General features: G+C 56.7%; 7 protein-coding genes across 7 annotated transcripts; 3 read left to right on the top strand and 4 right to left on the bottom strand.

The window, feature by feature from the left end:
• Nucleotides 1–1,835: 1,835 nt before the first annotated feature.
• J7T54_005095 (L-xylulose reductase-like protein) lies at nt 1,836–2,933 on the top strand (the record flags this gene model as incomplete). The annotated part of the gene is made up of 1 exon (XM_051505831.1): nt 1,836–2,933. The coding sequence occupies one exon, from the start codon at nt 1,836–1,838 to the stop codon at nt 2,931–2,933; it is 1,098 nt and encodes a 365-aa protein (XP_051362741.1).
• Nucleotides 2,934–3,705: 772 nt separating this feature from the next.
• J7T54_005094 (Serine/threonine-protein kinase-like protein) lies at nt 3,706–6,454 on the bottom strand (the record flags this gene model as incomplete). Its single annotated transcript, XM_051505830.1, has 5 exons — nt 3,706–3,804; nt 3,869–4,203; nt 4,256–5,305; nt 5,365–5,578; nt 5,630–6,454. 5 exons carry the CDS (start codon nt 6,452–6,454, stop codon nt 3,706–3,708), a joined length of 2,523 nt encoding a protein of 840 aa, XP_051362740.1.
• Nucleotides 6,455–8,769: 2,315 nt separating this feature from the next.
• J7T54_005093 (Vigilin-like protein) lies at nt 8,770–12,584 on the top strand (the record flags this gene model as incomplete). The annotated part of the gene is made up of 2 exons (XM_051505829.1): nt 8,770–11,569; nt 11,626–12,584. 2 exons carry the CDS (start codon nt 8,770–8,772, stop codon nt 12,582–12,584), a joined length of 3,759 nt encoding a protein of 1,252 aa, XP_051362739.1.
• A 429-nt stretch (nt 12,585–13,013) lies between these two features.
• J7T54_005092 (3-keto-steroid reductase-like protein) lies at nt 13,014–14,553 on the top strand (the record flags this gene model as incomplete). Its single annotated transcript, XM_051505828.1, has 3 exons — nt 13,014–13,093; nt 13,160–13,679; nt 13,753–14,553. The coding sequence occupies 3 exons, from the start codon at nt 13,014–13,016 to the stop codon at nt 14,551–14,553; spliced, it is 1,401 nt and encodes a 466-aa protein (XP_051362738.1).
• Nucleotides 14,554–14,680: 127 nt separating this feature from the next.
• J7T54_005091 (Major facilitator superfamily domain-containing protein-like protein) lies at nt 14,681–16,262 on the bottom strand (the record flags this gene model as incomplete). Its single annotated transcript, XM_051505827.1, has 3 exons — nt 14,681–15,421; nt 15,469–15,930; nt 15,987–16,262. 3 exons carry the CDS (start codon nt 16,260–16,262, stop codon nt 14,681–14,683), a joined length of 1,479 nt encoding a protein of 492 aa, XP_051362737.1.
• Nucleotides 16,263–17,545: 1,283 nt separating this feature from the next.
• Nucleotides 17,546–18,139, bottom strand: J7T54_005090 (ubiquionol cytochrome C reductase hinge protein; the record flags this gene model as incomplete). Its single annotated transcript, XM_051505826.1, has 3 exons — nt 17,546–17,706; nt 17,768–17,981; nt 18,044–18,139. 3 exons carry the CDS (start codon nt 18,137–18,139, stop codon nt 17,546–17,548), a joined length of 471 nt encoding a protein of 156 aa, XP_051362736.1.
• A 439-nt stretch (nt 18,140–18,578) lies between these two features.
• On the bottom strand, nt 18,579–19,450 carry J7T54_005089 (uncharacterized protein; the record flags this gene model as incomplete). Its single annotated transcript, XM_051505825.1, has 2 exons — nt 18,579–19,136; nt 19,199–19,450. 2 exons carry the CDS (start codon nt 19,448–19,450, stop codon nt 18,579–18,581), a joined length of 810 nt encoding a protein of 269 aa, XP_051362735.1.
• Nucleotides 19,451–19,780: the final 330 nt, after the last annotated feature.

Genomic DNA, 19,780 nt, shown 5'->3' with positions numbered 1-19,780 from the left:
CTGCTGGAAAGACGATCGCTCCCGCATGCGGGGTGTCTGTAAGCCTCCCTTTCCACAGCCAGGGAACAAAGAAGTTTCTGGCGCCGTTGCACCTTGATCGCCAGGCCGTACAGGAATTATACGCTTTTTCAATTATAGCTGCCCTGTGCTGGATAATGTCTAGTCGCCAGTGTACAGTGGTGCAGCACAGCAGGAGGTGCCCACCCCAGGTCGGTGTAAGAAAGCCCCCCTACAAGCTGGAACCAGCAATTGGTCACCGAAATTATGAATGCAAAATGTCTGGATGAGATCATGAGACTCGTTGGCCCTGGCGCATGTAGTGTACGGGCAGGCAAGCCCCAGCGTGGGGGAGCTAGCATGGAGTCATACCCCTTTCAGTTTGAGCCTTCATGGGCTTGACTCCAGTCGGTGAGATCGAGGGGAGCGGTGTACCGGGGAACATTTGGAGAATCGTGGGGCCTGATAATTGATTCCCTTGCCTGCCACCTGGCAAGCCAACCGCGGGCGAAATGACGCCCTCAGAAAAGAAATGTCAGTCCGGGACACAGTAGGCGGATATATTCTTGAGCGGGTGCCAGGTCGTTCCCGTGAAAGTGTCCGATAGGATGAATTATGATCCATCTGAGCATGACGCTCGACACCATCTCGAATGGCATCGTGCATGCATGCATGCATCGAGCAGCGTCCTTTCGCAGAGCAAGGCAATCCAGTCACTTGGGAACCAAGAACAAGCGATATCGGCACGGTCTATGTTCATATCAAATTGACCCAGCGAGAGCGGCGAAGTGTGGCGTGACCCCCATGTCCGCGACTTGTCACTTGATACTACCAGCATCCTTCTGGTTCCGCTGAATCGCAACATGTTGTGATGATGGTCAGCCATTGACAACAGAGGTTTCTAAGCAATATCCTCGAGCTTGTGTCTCGCAGGCATGTAGGGTCATGCCTGCAGACAAAATGCTGTGGGTGAGCTTGTTATACATGTAGTCATTGAAATCTGAGACATCCTTGACTTGCATCTGGTCGTAAGCCCCTTCCTGAGGTAGGGACGCGCATGCGGATGATTTTGAGTCTGGACTCGATCATCTTATCTCCCGATCGCCGTGACGGAAGGTCCTTGCTCAGCTCGATTTTCAACTGATGAAGCGAAAAGGCCTGGAGCAACAAGCTGCCTCGAACCGGACCAAAAGTCACGGTGCTGGCCGAGTTCATGGCCAGTGACTGGAGGCGACTGGACATGAGACTGGACTTGTTGGACCGCCTACGTATATGGCGGACCCGGACACCAGACCCTGGATCCCCGGCTTCAGGAATGAAGCCAGCCAGCCACCCGCAGGGCAGGGCGGTAAGGGTCCACCCACGCTCTGCTAACTCCAGGTCCAGACTTTGGTCTTTACTACACCCACGCCCAAGACTCGACTACCACTTGGTGACTTGCTACAGAAACTGCTAATATGACATTGGCTATGTCTCACCCTTGGCCTGTCTCTTCGACAACTCCCGCTCACTTGCAACTCACCGTATCCGACTCTACCAGCTTGAATTTCCATGGCCCCACCGTGGCTGGCTTGATGATTGATCATCCCACCTATCAAGTATAATATCAGCTTTGCTCAACCCCTTCGACTGCCTCCTCTCTGGTCGTCTAGCTTCCTTGCCTCCTTCCTTCCTTCCTTTCTTACTTTTCCCCCTTCACCTCTGACACTTCTACCACGCCGAGCGTGTCTTTTGTTCTCTTCGTCTTTGAAGAAACCACAGCTCGCTGCCATCTCACTCTACGTTTTTCGTCTCCGTAAGTCTCTTCACAACCAAGGTCCGTACTACTCACAGACACAATGGCTTACGCCGCACGAAATATTCTGCGCATGGGCCGGGCTACTGCCCCCCTCACCCGCCTTTCCACGCCTCAGGCTGCGACACGCGCCTTTTCGACAACCTTCGTCAACAAGGTGTCCGAGTCCGAGCCCAAGCGTAGTGTTGTCCGCGAGCGCGAGGTCCCGGTCACGAGCTATGGCGCCGGAGAAGGCCAGGGAGAGCACAGCACAGTCAGTGTGGGCGCGCATAACTCGACCGTCCCCTTTGAGTCGCCGCAGCCACCTCTCGAGTACGATGCCGTGCAGCCCCTTTCGAAGCGTGTGCACGAGGCTATGCCGCACACTCTCCGCAACATGACTGTGTACGGACAGACCATCATCGTCACAGGCGGCGCTCGTGGTCTCGGCAACCACATGGCTCGCGCCTGCGCGGAGGCTGGTGCCAAGAACATTGTCATCTTCGACGCCAACCAGGAGCTCGGCGACCAGGCTGCTGCCGAGCTTCACGACAAGTCAGGTCTCCCCGTCTCCTTCTTCAAGGTCGACGTTCGCGACGGCGCCGCCATCAACGCCGCTGTTGAGTCCGTCGTCAACCTCTACGGCTGCCCCGACTCTCTTGTCAGCGCCGCCGGCATCGCCGACTCCAACATCAAGGCGGAGACCTACGACCCTGCCATGTTCCGTCGCTTGATCGACATCAACCTGACCGGCACCTTCCTCATGACCCAGGCTGTTGGCCGTGCCATGATGGCCGCCGGCAAGCCCGGTTCTCTGATCCTGATTGCGTCCATGTCCGGCTCCGTTGTCAACTACCCCCAGGAGCAGTCTTGCTACAACGCCTCCAAGGCTGGTGTCATCCAGTACGCCAAGTCCATCGCCGCTGAATGGGCCAAGTACGACATTCGTGTCAACTGCATCTCCCCCGGCTACATGGACACCGCTCTCAACCGCGTGCCCGCCCTCGAGGCGCAGAAGAAGATCTGGAAGTCCCTGACGCCCCAGAATCGCCTCGGCGGAGTCGATGAGCTTAATGGGCTCTGCGTCTTCCTTGCGTCTTCCGCTTCGCGCTTCATGACCGGGAGCAACATTCTCATCGACGGTGGCTACTCCTGCTACTAAGCGCACCCACCCTTTGTATTGATTTGGTGTCGGGCAAGGCAAAGGCGTCGAGGCATGATTTCTCTGGACAGGACATTGCGCAGGTGATTGGCATAGCATGTTTGCTTTTGTTGTTCTTTTGTGTTTTTGGTCGTGATCTCGGAACCATGGCGTTGCAGGAACTGCGGATGCGCCGCAGTAGAGAGGTCTAGCATACACACCGCCTGGCATGTATGGGCCAGGCTAGTAATACATCTCGCCACAAACTACGTATCATTCCTTCCATGACCGCACTATTGACAGCGCACACAACACTCATCTCGAAATGCGCATCCTCTACGGTGAAGGTGAAATGGTTCGTAGTTGCTGCAGAGAGCCCTGCTACCTGAGTCTATTGAATATACTCGCCGCCCATCGTCTTGCCAGCCGCGATTCTTAGAAATCCGCTCCAAAAGAAAAGGAAAGACAAGGAATAAAGAAGAAGAAAGAAGAAAGACCCATGGCTTTGAGCCAAGTCTAGATATGAGCGAATAAAGCACTAAAGGGTGTCCAAAAGACAAAGTATCCATGCCAGCCACATCATTTGCGCGCCATTGTCGGGTATATCCCATCCCAGTGAATAAGAATAGGAAAACGGAAGCAACCTGGAGAAACATGTGCAACAGCGCAGACGGGCCGGGTTGTATTTGGAGTAGATGAGCGAGGGCCGGCGCCCTCGTATGTTTGAGTAGCCAACCCAACCTGTTCATCGATCGCCCCATGATGGCGCTCGCCGCGAAAGCCACCTAGCCCCCTATGCTTTTCGTGCCTTTTCCTGCGCGCGCTGTTCCCTGGCCGCCCTCACGAGAGGGGCTAGCTGTGCCAGATCAACGCACTGCTTCATAAATTCATGCTGCTGGTGTGTCAGCCATCATTGTCCTAGACATGCTGTGTGGCAGAGGAAAAAGGAGACTCACCCTCAAAAGATCATGCGCGCTCGCTCGCTTCTCGGGGTCCACCTTTAACGCGAAATACAAAAAGTCCTTGAACACGGGCGTCAAGTTATGTTCGTCCTTGATCTTGGGCGTGCCGTTCGTGGCAATCAGCCAAAGGGCACGCAGGGGCGACTCGGTCAAGTAAGGCGGTTCACCCTCAATCATCTCAATGGACATGATGCCGAGCGACCAGATATCGACCTTGCGACCGTACTCTTTCCGGGTCACCACCTCAGGGGCCATCCAGTACGGCGTGCCGACCATGGTGGTCCGCTTGTTTTGGGCTTCGTTGATGGTAGCGCAGAAACCAAAATCGGCTGCTGTGGTTAGAACAAATCACATATATCCCGGGAGTGGCGGGAGACGCACTTAGCTTGATATTGCCCTCGTTGGAAAGCAGGATATTGTCCGACTTGATATCGCGATGGATCACACCCTTTGAATGCAAGTGCTGCAGACCCTTGAGAGTCTCGCGACACACCGAGGCAATCTGCCCCTCCGTCATGATGTTGAAGGTGACCACGTCGGTCAAACTGCCACCCTCCATGAATTCCATGACAACCCAGAGTTCACCGCCCGTGAGGTAGCTGTCCAGGTAGTTCACAATATTGGGGTGTGAGCTCTCCTTCATCACAATGATTTCATTGATGATGAGGTCCTTCTTGGGCTGCTGCTCAAGGTTCATCTGTTTGATAGCCACCAATCGGTTGGTGCCTCGCTCATGCCCGGTGTACACGCCGCCAGACGCACCCTGTCCAATCTTTGTGAAACCGCGGAAGATTTCGCGAGGGTCGCCATCGTTGCATATCCGTCTGAGTGATTGCATAACATCGATGTTTCCGGACTGGCGCGGGCGTTGTCGAGGCCTCGGTTGTGGGCCGACATCGGGGGCACCGGGGCCATGCTGCGGCGAGGGCGCGCCGGACGCTCCGTTGACGCCTGGTGGTTGGTGGCCACGGCCGAGATGCGCAGCAGGGTGAGGTTGCTGGGGTCCTTGACGTTTGCTCGCAGACCGCTGAGGGTATCCTCCAGCCATGGCGGCTTGCGCTTGAGCAAGGACCTGCTCCTGCTGCTGTTGCATGAGCTGCTGCTGGTACGCATTCTGCTGGGCAGCTGAGGGTTGCTGTGGCGGTTGGGCGTAGGGCGAGTGACCAGCTGCGCGCGAGTTTGATCTCGATGGAAGCTTCTCTGCGCTTTTGCTCGCCGGATAGCCGCTTGCGGAGTCGTCCGACTGGCTCATCCCGATAGCCGAGTCCTTGGGTGCATAGGTGCCTTGAGGATACGGCCTGTTGCTCACGGCCACGGGGGGCTTCGGTGCCGGTCGGTTGGGCTGGAGATCTTTGGGCTGTCCACCATGACTGACACCGCCGCCGGCTCGCCCCGGCACGGGAGGCGCTGCTCTCGGGTTCTCGAAACTACCTGGGTCAAGTTAGAATGCTGATCGCATCGAAAGGTCCTCACTAGTGACGGGAACACACCCGTGTAGTTCTGTGGGTACATGCCTGGAGTTGCTGCGTATTGTCGTTGATCGCCGGGGGCTATCTGGAACTTCTCGAGGTTATCTTCGGGTGCGCGCTCGGTCGTCTCTTTGTAGAACTGCAGAATGTTGACCATCGTCTGCGGGTTGTCTCGCCGCTCTTGCTCGGAAATGCCGCTCTCGTTGATCAGTCGTTGCCATTCTTTGGGGAGGCCCTAGATACTGTCAGCGGGTCGTCGCAATAGAATTGTCTGCTGAGCACGAACCGTGAATTGCCCAGTGGAGCTGTCATAACCAACATGCGTCACATGCACCGGGTTCTCTGGCGCCGAAATGACAGGCTTCTTTTGTGACCCGACCAAGCTATTCACGAACCCGGACAAGCCAGTCTTCTTGCGTGTGAGTGTTGATTTGAAGTCCTTGCCATCGTCTGAGTATCGCTTCGCCAACGAGCTCTCTCCGGGGCGCCCCTTCTCTGACATGGCTCCATCCATGTTACTGAAACTGGCTGAAGCACGGAGCGTGTGCTTGAGAGAGCGTTGGCTGTCCGGTCCGGCCGCAACGGTCGTTGTCCCAAAGCTATTCAACGGAGGGGAAATGAGTGGCCGCTGTACCGATTGCTTGCGACCGTGCTGTGAGGTGTGCGAGCCCGTCGCTTTGCCTGCGTCGATGTGGTTCAGGATCGCAGCGCCGTCAAAGGGTGCGCCGATGAAGTCGTCACGAGGGTCTGGATTGAGGGGCTGTAGACGGGGTTCGGTCGATGCAGAGCCACCAGGCGAGGGAAAGTCGTCCTGAAGGAGGTTGGGCGATTGGTTCGGGCGCTGGGCCGGAGTATTGGTGGGCAAACGAGGAGATGCCGTGCCCGCGGTCGCAGAGGTGTTGGGATTGGCGGAGTTGGATGCGTGAATAGGCGGGACGCTTGGTGCGCGCCTCGGGCTGTGAGAGCTGCGCCTGCTCAGGGGAGTGTGGTCGTCAAAGGCGGCATCAATCGCCGCAGCAGTCGATGGGGAGTAGAGGTTGGAGGATGGGTTCCGCTTGGTGAGCTTTCGACGTTGCGAGGTGGTGTTGGAGTGGGTGGAACGTGTATCCATGGTAGCAGCCCTCCTTTGGGCTGGCGGGTAGCAGCGCTTTGGAAACCGGTCAGCCAGCCAGCCAGCACGAACGGAGATGGACTGGAGCAGATGGGGACAACGGGAGTGGATGGCACTAGAGGCTAAAACTCTACTTGCGTCAAGGCGAGCGAGAGACCCAGTACAGGTAAGTAATGAGTTGTGCGCCGCGCGAATCGCATCAGTGCAGTGGGCTCCAGGTGTTCGATGCTGGCGTCAGGCCAGTCGAGGAAACCGGGACGAGACAAGCAAGGCACTTGCAGGAACCGCGGCACAGCCCAGCTCCAGCGAAGCGAAGCGCTGCAGTAGAGCAACGAAGGATGATGAATGTGATTGTTGTGTGTGCGCAAGGAGGGGAGCACTGACGACACTGCGTGCCAGGGTGGAACGGGATTTGGCCTGATCAAAGGGGAAAGTTGGCTGCAATGGACTCCTTACCAGGTACCTATCTTTTGATGGATGGAGGAAACAGATTGGGAGTTCCTGCCCTCGACGGAGGAGTTGATTGACAGAGGCAGGACGGGAGACTCGACAGGTTCACAGCGACATGGCGTCCGAGAAGACGCGAAAGAAATCATCCATTCAGGAGACGGAGATTCGCCATAACGTGCGACTGTCTGTAGAAAATTGTACCGAATCCTTGACCAGACTGATCCTTGAGCTCGAACGGGGGCACTTGCGAGATCCAGTCCCCTCCAGTGATCTCCCACCCGACACATGGGCTATCATTCATCAAGGCACTCAGCCCGCACTTTTGAGAACCCACGATATTACTTACAGGCTTTGCAGCAATGATTTTCGGGGCCGCAGAATTTGTTTCCGACCACAGATGCTCTGCCGTGTCTGCCGTTTCATCAATCGCCCAGCCTAACGGGACGTAGACACGTGCTGCACCAAATGTCTCAAGTCAAACAGCAGAAAACGAAGAGTGCACAAGTGAAGCATCGATTGGCTGGGACTTGCAAGGAATTATGTGAGCTCCCGCTATCCGCCTACGAATACTCGCACTGTCACCAGGGGCTTTCATGGTGCTATCGGCCCTGCCACTCAGGGCAGTATACAGTGCGCAAATGACTACCCACTTTATGATCCACGATACCCTGTAGTGAAATGTGCATAGGATTACTATCAGCAAGAAATTTTGGTTTTTACGGCCTGTGATATTGTTCATTTGTTCAGTGAAATTCAGACATGCAGAATTTGCCTCTGCCATGGATAGAGCCCTATAGCTATTTTCCCTCGGACAACAGAAGGACGGTTAACTTAAATTCCATGTTTGGGGAACGACCCAGACCCTGACCCACGGTCATAGTTCCATCACGATATCAGCTCCAGATCATTGGTTGACTAACAACATCGACAGCTTGACGGAAGCGTCTGGTAGTTGACTCCAATCGCCTCCGCTCGGCAAGTCTGCGACAGGCACCCTTCCTGAATTATTGTTGCTGCCATGCCGGCGCATTTTCTCACCATCAGCCTAGCTCCTCTCTGCCGTTGCCACTGCGGCAGTCATCGGGAGGCGACTTGGCGCCCGAGGCTCATGTTGTATCCGTACCACCAGCAAACCATGCCCAGGGAGCTTCGAGCCACTAGCTTGTTAATTTGAACGCGACAAGCTTGGGATTGATTGGTCCTACATACGTTAGAAATCTCGTATTCGATTCAATGGCGTCTAGGTTGCATTTTGTAATTGTGAATCTCTCCTCGCGACCGCCTGATAATAACTCGAATCACATGACTATCAACAAATGGGCTTCCGCTTCTTCCGCACCTCCCCAGCGAGGTTTACACGTGTCACGGGGTTGCGCCACACTCACCGAGTGGATGAGCAGGCTGGCGCCACACTGGACCCCTGGCTGTCCCGCAGCACACTGGAGCTAGTACTGTAGCCGCAAGTTCCAGGCACTTCTAAGTTCGAAGCCGTCCACCTGTTCATCCTCAACTTCTCCTACTCGACACTCTGGCATCATCAACATTTCTCATCCCCTCTCCTCTTCTCTCTCCCCCGGTACCATCCTCCCTGGTGGTGTCGGCTAGTCTCATCTGGTTGTTCCTTCCGGTCACGGTTTACCCGCTTGGTTTCTAGGTAAATTCCTAGAGCCATCCTTGTATCTCTGTCAGCTCGACCCATCCGCAGCATTGTGAAAGCATTGCCGTGTATAGACCTCCTGCTGTCCGTCAAAAACCCATCCACGCTTCAGTTTGTGCTTATGTGCCCACCCCGTTGTTTCAAGAAATGTAGCTGACTGCAGAGACAGATCTCAATCCCCGCCAGCTATTGCTCTCCCATCACCGACATGGCTTCCACCTCGACCGACGCCCCCATCGCCGAGGGCTCCCTCGCTGACCAGCTTCGCGAGCAGCATTCTCAGCCGCATACTGTCACTGTCGAGGACGACGTTGACGAGGACCTCCCCGCCAAACCTACGCCGCCCGCTGTGAAGAAATCGCTGGATACCCAATCCCATGAGCTGTTCCCCGAACTTGGCGCCGCCAAGGGCAAGAGTGCTAATGTTGCTCCTATCTGGGGTGTGAAGAATGGCACTCCTACCAATGATGCTGGCACGTCGGCTCCTGTCAACGCTCCAGCCCCCGGTAACAATGTCAAGACCAACTTCTCCATTCCCGGGCGCCAGGTCGAGTCCTACACCCTCGAACCGCAGCATGTTCAGCCTCGCGGCCAGCTCAAGAAACCCATTCCCGATATCATCAAGGACATCAATCGCAAGTCGCGCGCCAACATCAACATGTCAACTGTCGCCGGCGGCCTGATGCGCTTTGATGCGACCGGCCCACAAGATATTGCGCAGCAGGCGCTGAAGGACCTGGTCAATCAAATCGGTACCAAGATCACAATCAAGGTGCCAATTCCTCGCTCGACTCGTGCGCACGTCATTGGCAAGTCTGGTTCTATGATCAAGGCGATCCAGGAGAAGACCGGCGCTCGCATTCAGCTTCCCAAGTCCGAGAATCAGGAGGCTGCCGATGAAGATGATGAAGCGACCATTGATGTCATCGTCGAGGGCAATGCCCTGACTGTCGCATCAGCTCGCGACGAGATTAACAAGATTGTCCGCGAGCGCGGCGCCACTGCGGATCTCAAGGTCAAAGGAATCCCTGCTGCCTTGTTCCCCTTCCTCTCTGGCCCCGACAACTCGCTTGCCAAGGCTTTGGAGGAAGATCACGGCGTTCAGGTGCGCGTGCCTGCTCACCAGGCCTATTCTCCAGCTCCCCAGTTTGGCGCTGGGCAGCGGCCGCAGTTCATGCCGTGTGATGATCGGGACAACCTGATCCAGCTCGGCGGCGATCGAACGGCAGTGCAGAAGGCTCGTGCTGAGATTGAGCGCCGGGCGGCCGAGCTCGCCCTGGAGCTTCAGATGGAGCAGCTGTCGATCCAGCGCGGCCGTCATCAGTTCATTATTGGTGATCGTGGCGTGTCGCCCGACGATTTCTTTGCGGAGACTGGCTGTGCTATCCTGCTGCCCACTGATGAGGAGGACGACCTTGTCACTATTATTGGCCCTGTTGATCGCGTGTCCGCCGGTACCGACAAGGTCATGGATCTGTCGATGAACATGCAGATGTCGAACTTGGACATCTCCCGTGCTCATCGCAACGCCCCTACCGGTGCTGCCGCTCATGCTGGTTTCGTGACTCGCTACCTGCGCCAGCGCAACGAGATTGCCCGTCTCGAGAGACTGTACAACACCCACATCAACACCCCCTTTTCGTCAGACGGTGCTCTGCCTTGGGAGCTGTACTCGCGCGAAGGCAAGAATGCCATCCGCGCTCAGTCTGAAATTACTGGCATCATTAATGCTCATCCCCCCACGCGTCTGCAGCCCGTTCACGTGGACCCGTTCTTCCACCAGTATTTGCGCAAAAACATCACTCCTGATGTGAGGAAGGATTTTGGCGTTCACATGGTCGTCCCCAAGGCCGGAGAGGGCAACGCGCCTCTCGTCCTGGTCTACGAAGGCCCCGAGCCCACCGAGGGCGAGTACCAGCTCCCTCGTCACAAGCCGGATGAGAACGAAATTAAGACTTTCCAGCAGGGCCTTCAGGATGCCGAGCGCCATATCCTTGAGCTCATCAATAAGCAGGAGAAGCTCGACAGTGTGACTCTGGACGTCCCGGTCAAGTTCCACGAGAGGCTCCGCAGGTTCATCAAGAGTGAGCAGGAGAAGCGTCCGGCAGACCAGATCCCCATTCGCGTCACCAAAGTCGGCACGAACGTTACTCTGCGCGGACCCACTTCAGCGGTTCAGAACCTCGCGGCCAAGTCGCAGGCGTTCATTGCGCAGGAGAAGGAAGACGACAAGGAGCGTGGCTTCACCCTTGCATTCGACTTCCCCCAGAAGCACGCCAACAAGCTCATCGGCAAGGGTGGCAGCAACATCAAGGAGCTGCGGGATCGCTTTGACGTCGAGATCCAGGTTGGAGACGGCAAGGTCGAGCTCAAGGGTCCCAAGGCCAAGGCTGAGACTGCGCGCACCTACATTCAAAACCTGGGCCGCACTCTGGACGACGAGACCACCCACACGCTCAAGATTGATCCCAAGTTCCACCGTGAGCTCATTGGCGCCCAGGGCGCTCAGATCAACCGCCTACAGACCCGTTACAAGGTTCTCATCTTCTTCCCCCGCTCCGCCAAGTCTACTGGTGAGGATCAGGCTGGCAGTGACGCTGCGAGTGAGGCTGGTGGCAAAGCTCGCCGCCAACAAACCCCTGATGAGGTCATCATCCGCGGACCCAAGCGTGGAGCCGACGAGGCTCGCGATGAGATCTTCTCGCTGTACAAGTATCTCGAAGAGAACTCCCACAGCGCAACTGTCCCTGTCAAGCAGAAGCAGGTCGGCTCCTTGATTGGCCAAGGCGGCGCCGCGCTCGACGAGCTTCGCCAGGCTACCGGTGCCCGCATCGATGTGCCCTCCGATCGTGACACGGATGTTGTTGACATTGTCGTCAAGGGCACTGCTGCCCAGGTGGCTAAGGCGAAGAAGGTCTTGGAGGAGAAGCGCGCCATCTTTGACGATACGGTTGTGCAAACTGTGGAAGTCGACAAGAAGCACCACCGCGCGTTGATTGGCACTAGTGGTAAGTTGTCTATATCAACCAGTCCTTGTCCTGATTGTGCTAATTAACGCCCCTAGGCGCCACGCTCCGAGACATTGTCGTTGGAGCTGGTGGCTCTGATGATCGCCGTGAGCTCGCGCGTACTATCCAGTTCCCGAAGCAGGATGCGGACGGCAACTCTATCAAGGTTGAGGGCCGTACTGATGTCGTTGAGAAGATCATCAAGCGTATCCAGGAAATTGTCGCTGAGCGCGAAAGCCAAGTGACCGAGGTCGTTGAGGTGCCAGTCGACCAGCACCGCTCCCTCATCGGACGGGGCGGAGACATCAAGCGGCAGATGGAGACCAAGTACACGGTCAGCATCGATGTGCCTCGCCAGGGCAGCGGCCAGACTGGCGTCAAGGTCACTGGCCGTCCCGAAGCCGTCGAAAGTGCCAAGGAGCACATTGCTTCTCTACTGAAGTCACAGCAAGGCGAGACCATCCAGGTGCCTCGCAGCGCGCACCATGCTGTCTCGAACGGCGGCCAATTCTTCCGTCAGCTGCGCAACAACCACCAGGTCACGGTAGACCATGCTGGTCAGCCGCTCCCCGCCAAGCCCGATACGACGCGCGCCAACGGTGGCTCACTGCCGCTCATCACTGACGATGAGGACGCCACCGCTGACGCCCATTCATGGAAAGTCGTCCAGACGGGTGCTGGCGAGGAAGGCGACATTCCCTGGGTCCTCCGTGGCAGCCCAGAGAACGTAGCCAAGGCCAAGGAGGCCATCGAGCGAGCTCTGGCGCAAGCCCAAAAGAGCGATGCGACAGGGTACCTGGTTCTTCCAGACCCCCGTACCTACCGCTTCGTCATCGGATCTGGTGGCAGCAAGGTCAACGCCATCCGCAAGCAGACCGACTGCAAAATCCAGGTGCCCCGTGCCGAGGCGAAGGATGAGGCCATTGAGATTATTGGCAGCTCAGCTGGCGTTGAGCAAGCAAAGGACTTGATCCTTGAGGCTGTTCGCGAGGGTCTCAGCCAGGCGCGGGAGTAAGTGGACCTTCAGTTGTACCACCATAGCTGTACAGTAGATGTGGAAGAACCATAGTCGTCGCATCCAGGGACAGTCACGTGTTTGATTATGTTGGACAGTCTACGTAGATGCGCTGAGCGGCGTCAATGCCAAAAGAAATCATAATGACCAAGAAGTGTACTATGTACTAGCAGACGACGGACCCTGGATGTGACTACCATCTAATCTACCTTACCACTTGTAGTCTAGTAGCATTGAGTTAATTGATCACGCTATCCTTCATCTGGCCACGGCATTTGTCTTCACCGCTTTCTTTCTGCCAAGGAGCTGGAGCTGTCTCTCCTTCACCCAACCATGATGGCGATCATGACCCATGTCCTTTTGGCTCTTCTTTCCGTGACATGTTCTCACACTTTGTAGGCCCAGAAGCCTCATTGTGAAGCCGCCAGAATGGTTGCAGAAAAAGATGCGCCGTGGGCCGCAGCCCCTCCTCAAGACCAGCTCTTCGTCCTCATCACCGGCGCAAACAGGTAACATTCCCAGCCTATAATACAGCCCCTCCTCCACCCCGCATCCCTCGACTGACAAGATCATAGCGGTATCGGCCTGAGTATCGGCGAACGCCTGATTGACGAGTTCTTCGCGACGAGGAGCCTGACCGCCCACCTCACCCTCCTCCCCACGACCCGCTCCGAGGGGAAATCCCGAGAGACGATAGCTCACCTCCGTGCGTACGCTGACAAGGCTGCACGGAGCGATGCGTTGAAGTCGAGAACCGGTGGGGAAGACGACCACGCTCGGAGGATACACATTCTCTCCGTGCAACTCGACCTCTGCGACATCAGGGCCATCTACAACCTGGCCGAGGACCTGTGCGAGGAGACCATCAGCAACCCCAAGGGAACGGAGGGCCCCGACGGCGAGCTGGTTGATGTGTCCATCCCCCGCCTAGATGCTGTCGTCTTCAACGCCGGCTTTGGCGGCTGGAGTGGTGTCAACTGGCCTGTGCTGATATGGCAGTTTCTCACGCAGGGCCTCATGAACTCGGTCACTTGGCCCGAGTGCAAAGATGCGATCCCGACACTGGCGTTGAACAATCGCAAAGAATACGACTACGTGGGTCTCCCCTCCAGTTCCCCTCCTTGTTTGTAGACATGCTGGAGACACCAGGCTGACAGCATCCACGCAGCCTTCCAAGCCACTGCTCGGCGAGGTCTTCACCGCTTGCTTGTTCGGCCACTACCTCCTCGCCCACCGCCTGCTGCCCCTTTTATCACGCCCCGTAGGATCCGAACTCCACTCCGGTCGGATCGTCTGGATGTCTTCCATCGAGGCCGTCGGAGCCTCCTTCTCGCTCGCCGACTTTCAGACATTCGATCCTTCGTCCACACCCTACGAATCCGTCAAAAGGCTCACCGACATCCTCTCGCTCACGTGCACGCTGCCCTCTGTGAAACCAATTTCGACATCGTACCTGACGACGGAGGAGGAGGAGGAGGAGCGCACGCCGCCCAAGATGTACCTCATGCATCCCGGCATCGTGGCGTCCAAATTCTTCCCGCTCGCCAGCTGGCTCTTTGGCCTGTACCGCTTCGTCATGTTCTTTGCGCAGTGGTGGGGCTCGCCGTGGCACACGACGGACGCCTACCCGGGCGCCGCTGCCGCAACCTACCTGGTACTCGCGCCGCAGGAGAAGCTCGATGCCGAGGCGGCGGAGAGAATCAAGTGGGCGAGTGCGGTCAATGCTATGGGCGACAGCCGCATCCGTGATACCGAGGTGGACGGCTGGGGATTCAGTGGCAAGGTCGAGCCGATGGGCGATGAGGAGGAGGTGGAGTACGCGATGAGGAAAAGGGTTGGCCGTCACAGGGATGCAAAGGACGTGACAAGCGAGCAGATTGTCCAGTTTGAGCAATTGGGCAAAGAGTGCTGGGAAATAATGGAGGAGCTGCGCGAGGAGTGGGAGGAGATTTTGGAATTAACAGACTAACTTGGCTTGCTCAGAACGCAACTGTGTAAGTAGGTAAGGGGTATATGAATGATTCTCCACATATTCAAGCTGAAAGCAACGCGGGCAACATTCCAATGATAATCCAACAAAAAACACCACATCGGACTCAGTGACCTCGCGTTTCCGACGCTATGCGACGCAGATTGACCTTGTCTGAACGGCCAAACAGACCCAACGACAGTGGTGCAAAGGCTGCCACGACCGCAATCACCGCTTGGAAGATTAGTGCCTTCTTCATGTGATGAGGCGGAGATGCGTTGTCACCCGCGCGCAGAGCATCGCCGATAATGATAAAGACGGCACCGAGGAGCTGACCTCCTGCCCAGGCCGTGGTCGAAGTGATTTCGGGACTGAGAGGGTGTCCGAGCTCAATGAGAAACTCCAAGGAAACGGGCACCAGAGAGAAACACGAGGCTCCCAGTATGGCAAGGACAACGTAGGGCCCTGCGATTCCCTTCGTCTCTGGCATCCACAAGAACACGAAAAAGCTAAGTGCGATAACGGGCACCACGATGCGGATCGCGAGGAGGAATTTCTTGGAGCGATCCAGGATAGGAGAAGTGATCGCCGCAGTAACCAAGCCTACTACGATGAGAATCGCGCCTCCGATGCCCGCTTCGTCATCGCTGAAGCCATAGGGCGTCATGATTTGATTGAGCAGCGAAGAAACGGAGTTGAAAAAGCCGACATAGACGGCAAACGGTATGAACATCAGCCAGAGCTCGAGGGAACTCGTGACAGCACGAATCGATTTGCGCAGGGCGAGCTTGGGGGTTTCAGCGGCAGGGCCGACTGGTGTGGGCGGAGCGCCGGGCACGAAGATGGCGGGCACGGAGCAAACCGTCGACTGTCGTCGTCAGCACGGTTCATGATTCAACACGAGATGAAACTCACCAAGATGGAGACGTAGAGCACCATCTGGGATATGTCGCCGGCTTCAGACACCCAAAGGGGGTTGATGAGCTGGCCAAGCGCAGCGCCCAGGGGATTGGCTAGACTCATGACCGCCGTCGCGGTGACCCTTCCCTTGGCTGTGAACCACAGATCTGAGTATCGCGTGGGCGCCGCCAGGACAAAAGGCTGCGCGAAGCCAATGACGATCTCGCCGGCCATGGCATGCGCAATGCTGCCTCCACTGCGGCTGGTGGACCCGGCATACCTGATCCAGTTGCCAATGGGGATGAGAACAGCAGCGAAGATGAAGGCGAGTCGTACACTGCGGTGCAGAACCCAGATGGTGAGCGGGAAGACGGAGACAAAGGCGAGGAGGCAGGCGGTACTGATCCAGTTGATGGTGGACTCGTCAACATTGTAATACTCGGACGCTTTGCCAGCTACCGGTGCGTACGTCAGCCACTGCAGACGAGTCAGCTGGTTGATGAAAGCTTGCTCTGGCTCCTGAGTTGACTTACGTTCCACGACACAACAATGTTCATCAGTGTAAGCTGCACGAGCCCGAACCATCTCCTCTTGTACGTCCGATACTCGTGAGGGAAATGACCCGCTTCGTCCTCCTCCGCGTCTCTCTCGCGCATGGTAATGTCCTGCGAAGCAAGTCGACTCTTGCCGCCGTGACCACGGAACCAGGAAGTAAAGCTCCCCATTGAGGTGGCGCCGCTGTTGCTGCTGGTCACAGCATCGAGCTGCGGGTGCGCGACCATGTTGCCTTCGTCATGTTTTGAGTCCATGGTGAGGAAACGGTCCTTTTTCCCAATTGAGAGCCGATTGGTGGTGGTGCATGTGTGTGAGAGCAGTGTCTGTTGCTCATGGGATTGGTACTGTTAGTCGCGACGAGGAAGTGGTTGTCTGCGAGGGAAGCCAGCGCGTATCCGAACCACTGCACGCGTCCGTCGAAAAGATGGCTAAACCTAATCAGCGAGAAGCAATGGAAAGATTGGGAAACGAGGAGAGCCGCGAGGGGGAAGGGGGAGCAATAAATGCAGCACGCAGCCTGCTCCCGAGATTGGGGGTGACAGCCATTACAAACGAGGCGGCGCACCTACCAACAACGCATCACGAGCGGCCAGGCAAGGTATGGTAGTAGCAGTAGGTGAGAGGTCGGTGCCCCAAGGAGAAGCATCGCACCTTGCTATTAGCATACGGACGTTCGGTGCATCCCAAAGTTGAACGACCGGCCGTCAACGCGATTCTGCTTCTTCCCCGCATTAAAGTCACTGGCTCAGTGTATCATGCGCTGAACGTAGCCACGACGTGCGCTTATCGTTGCCTCGGTTGGGGGATGCTCTTGAGGATGAGCGCGTGGCCTCAAACCTTATCGCTCAGAGTAAATGCAGCATAGCCAAAGGATACGTGCAGCATGCACATGATCGGGTACTAATTAGAACATACCAAAACGTGCGCTCTGGTTTCATGGGGTCCAGCTACGCCCAGGGACCAGTCGTCTCTTCAATCAGTCACATCGGAACGCACGACCTGTGACAGTCTTGGCCATCAGAGTGCCTCTCATTATGCTCGATCCCTGACAGTCATCATTTATCGGTACCCTAGAGCGAGCGAGCTGTTGGCCAGCAGCATGCTGGATGTATGTTCCGTGGCGGTCAGCACGTTCCCTCTTGGGAGAGGCACCCAGGAGGCTCTAGTGGTGCTTCTGTGTCACCAACAGGTACGTAGTACCTAGCACCGAGCACGCACATCGCTGGCGACGGGACCGTATGTCGACGTTGTAGTATTTGGAAAGTATTTTGTCTATTGCAGGGCGGGACGTATGCAGTAGTATACAAAGGAGAACTCAACAGCACTGTGTCCGACGACAGCAGCATCATCGTACAGGCGCCTACTTCCATGCAGGCCATATTCTATAGCCTGCGCTTCTCGGATCGGTCTTGTTGCTTGGGGCGCGCGGGTGCGGGCGCGGGCGTGGGCAAGGCTATTTACTTGAGCTTCGACCAGACCTTGGGGGCAGCACATGCCGTAGCGCAGTGAGCCAGGTGGAAGACTGTTTGTATGCCAATTAGCAAAGACCGCCCTTTTTCACTATGCGGACATGGGGGACCATACACTCCTCGACGCAGTCCTCTTGGGCGCCGCCCTCGCTCTCCTGCTGCTGCACGCGCTCGACGCAGTGGTCGTAGTGGTGCTTCGCGGGCGCGCACTGGGCCGAGTTCCTGCACTCTGCGTTTTGGTCAGCATGACTGCTCGTCGTCCATCGCGCGTATACGACGATGCGACCTACCCTCCTCAATGGTCTCCTTGGGGTCGACGATCTCCTCCTCGTCATCCTCCTCTTCCTCTTCCTCCTCTTCTTCCTCCTCCTCGGCGTCCTCGCCCTCGGCTTCAGCTTCGCCCTCCGTGTCGTCACCGGTGCTCTCCTCCTTGGCCTCGTCGCCGTCGTCGGACGCAGACTCGGGAGTGGCCTTGCTGTCCTCGCTCTCGGTGGACGTCTCCTCCTGTGGACAGCGCGTCAGTTCTTCTGCTCAAAATCGTACCGTCTCGAAATGGGCGCACGCACCTTGGACTCCTCGGTCTGGGCCGGCGCCTCAGCCTCGACGGTGCTCCATGGCGTCACGGCCTCGACAATGTCCGAAAAAGCGTCCCAGATACCCATGATGCCGGTGAATTTGATGGGGTTCGAAAAACAGGTTGATTGGTATTGCGTTGGCTCTTTGCGGATTCGGGAGCTCTCGGCCAAAAGGTGCAGACGAAAACTGATCTGGAATTGAGGCATTTTGATTGGTCCCGCCACAGGGAGACATGATCATGACTCTGTCACGTGACTTCTCATCATGGCCACTGAGTTGCACGGAAGAGAACACATTCGGTTGATCTCTCATCTATTTCGTGTATTGCGAAAAGAGAATAGAGCAACAATGTTACACACAAAATTATGATTCCATATGGCCCCAAAAAGTCATAGCCAGCGCCCGAGTAATGCTCCATGCGCCTAGCCCATTGCAAAAATTCAACCCGAAAACGCCATTTGATGGAGGAAGTCATTTTTCATGAGAGAGCGCAAGCATCATTTTGAACAGCTTGCCTCAAACTTCTCAACTCCCATCGCCCCGGTTCACTTCGTCTCGGATGTGGTCCTCCAGTCGGTTGCTCAGCTGCTGCGCCTGTGCCTCCTCATAATCCGGGGGAGGCCCGTCCGGCCTGAGGCTGGCCGAGCTATCAGACCGCTGCTCACGAGCTGCCGGCGCAGCGAGATTGGCGTCGGGCGCAGGAGCTGGCCTCGACTGCGCTGACTGCCGAGCTGGCTCGGGCGGCGCTGATCCGGGAGCTTCATAGGCGGGAAGAGGCTCGTCGGGGATGTCTGCGTCTGGGCCCATCTCTCTGCGCATCTCCTGATACTGGTAGATTCGTTCGCGTAGGCGCTCGTACGCGAGATTGAAGTCGTTCATCCCGCCATCTGAAAATGTGAACTTGACCTCGATCCGAGGAATGGCGGACGGGATCCCTCCCCCCGTGACGGGCACGCAGTCTGACTTCCACATCCACCCCCACCACATGGATGAGGACGTTGTAGCATCCTGAAACTTGAGTATGGGCGCGCTGAACGACTCAAACTTGGGCTCGCCGGTCACTTTGGCGGGTAGGTACACAATCTGGCAAGCCATGCATGTCAGTACAGCCTCCTCTCGAAAGCCAGTCATGGTGGTGATCTCACTCTTTTATTTGTAAGGAACAGGGTCCCCCGATCGCTTTTCCTGTGGAAGGCTTCGCACCGCGCCTTTAGGCTGGAAGGGACGGAGAGCTCGCATGATATGCGGGAGTCAAGCTTGAGCAGGACGCGTTCGTTTCCGAGCTTGACGAACCCGCTCTGGTTGAGCATCACCCAGCTATCGGCATTGTCAGGATCCACGTGCCGCGGCCTAGACGGGGTGGGACTGGTGATGAGATAATCATGGGGATTGTTCATGGTGACCAGATGCCGAGAAACTAGGCCATGAAGAGCATGGGAGGATGGGGAGGATGCTCGGGAACGGAGAAGGAAAGAATATAGCTTACTTTATTGACATGGTGAGAAGGAGAACAATTGCGACCTACCCTGGCCTAGGCCGGGAACTACTGACTAAAGTCTGCGAATGGTGCGCGCGAGGTAAAAAGGCTCCAGTCTGGGATGGAGCGTACCAGGGACTGGACGTGCAGATTGCTGCAGACGCAGGCAGGGCTAGATGGCGCAGAATGGAGATCCAGGATAGAAGAGTGTGCGGTGGCCAACTCTGGCTGCACTCTCCAAGGTTAGGCC

The sequence above is a fragment of the Emericellopsis cladophorae genome (assembly GCF_022114955.1).
Source record: "Emericellopsis cladophorae strain MUM 19.33 chromosome Unknown NODE_17_length_331089_cov_116_747350, whole genome shotgun sequence".
Taxonomy (NCBI): domain Eukaryota; kingdom Fungi; phylum Ascomycota; class Sordariomycetes; order Hypocreales; family Bionectriaceae; genus Emericellopsis; species Emericellopsis cladophorae.
Note: the sequence above shows the minus strand (reverse complement) of the source record. Positions and strands in the feature narration are given on the sequence as shown.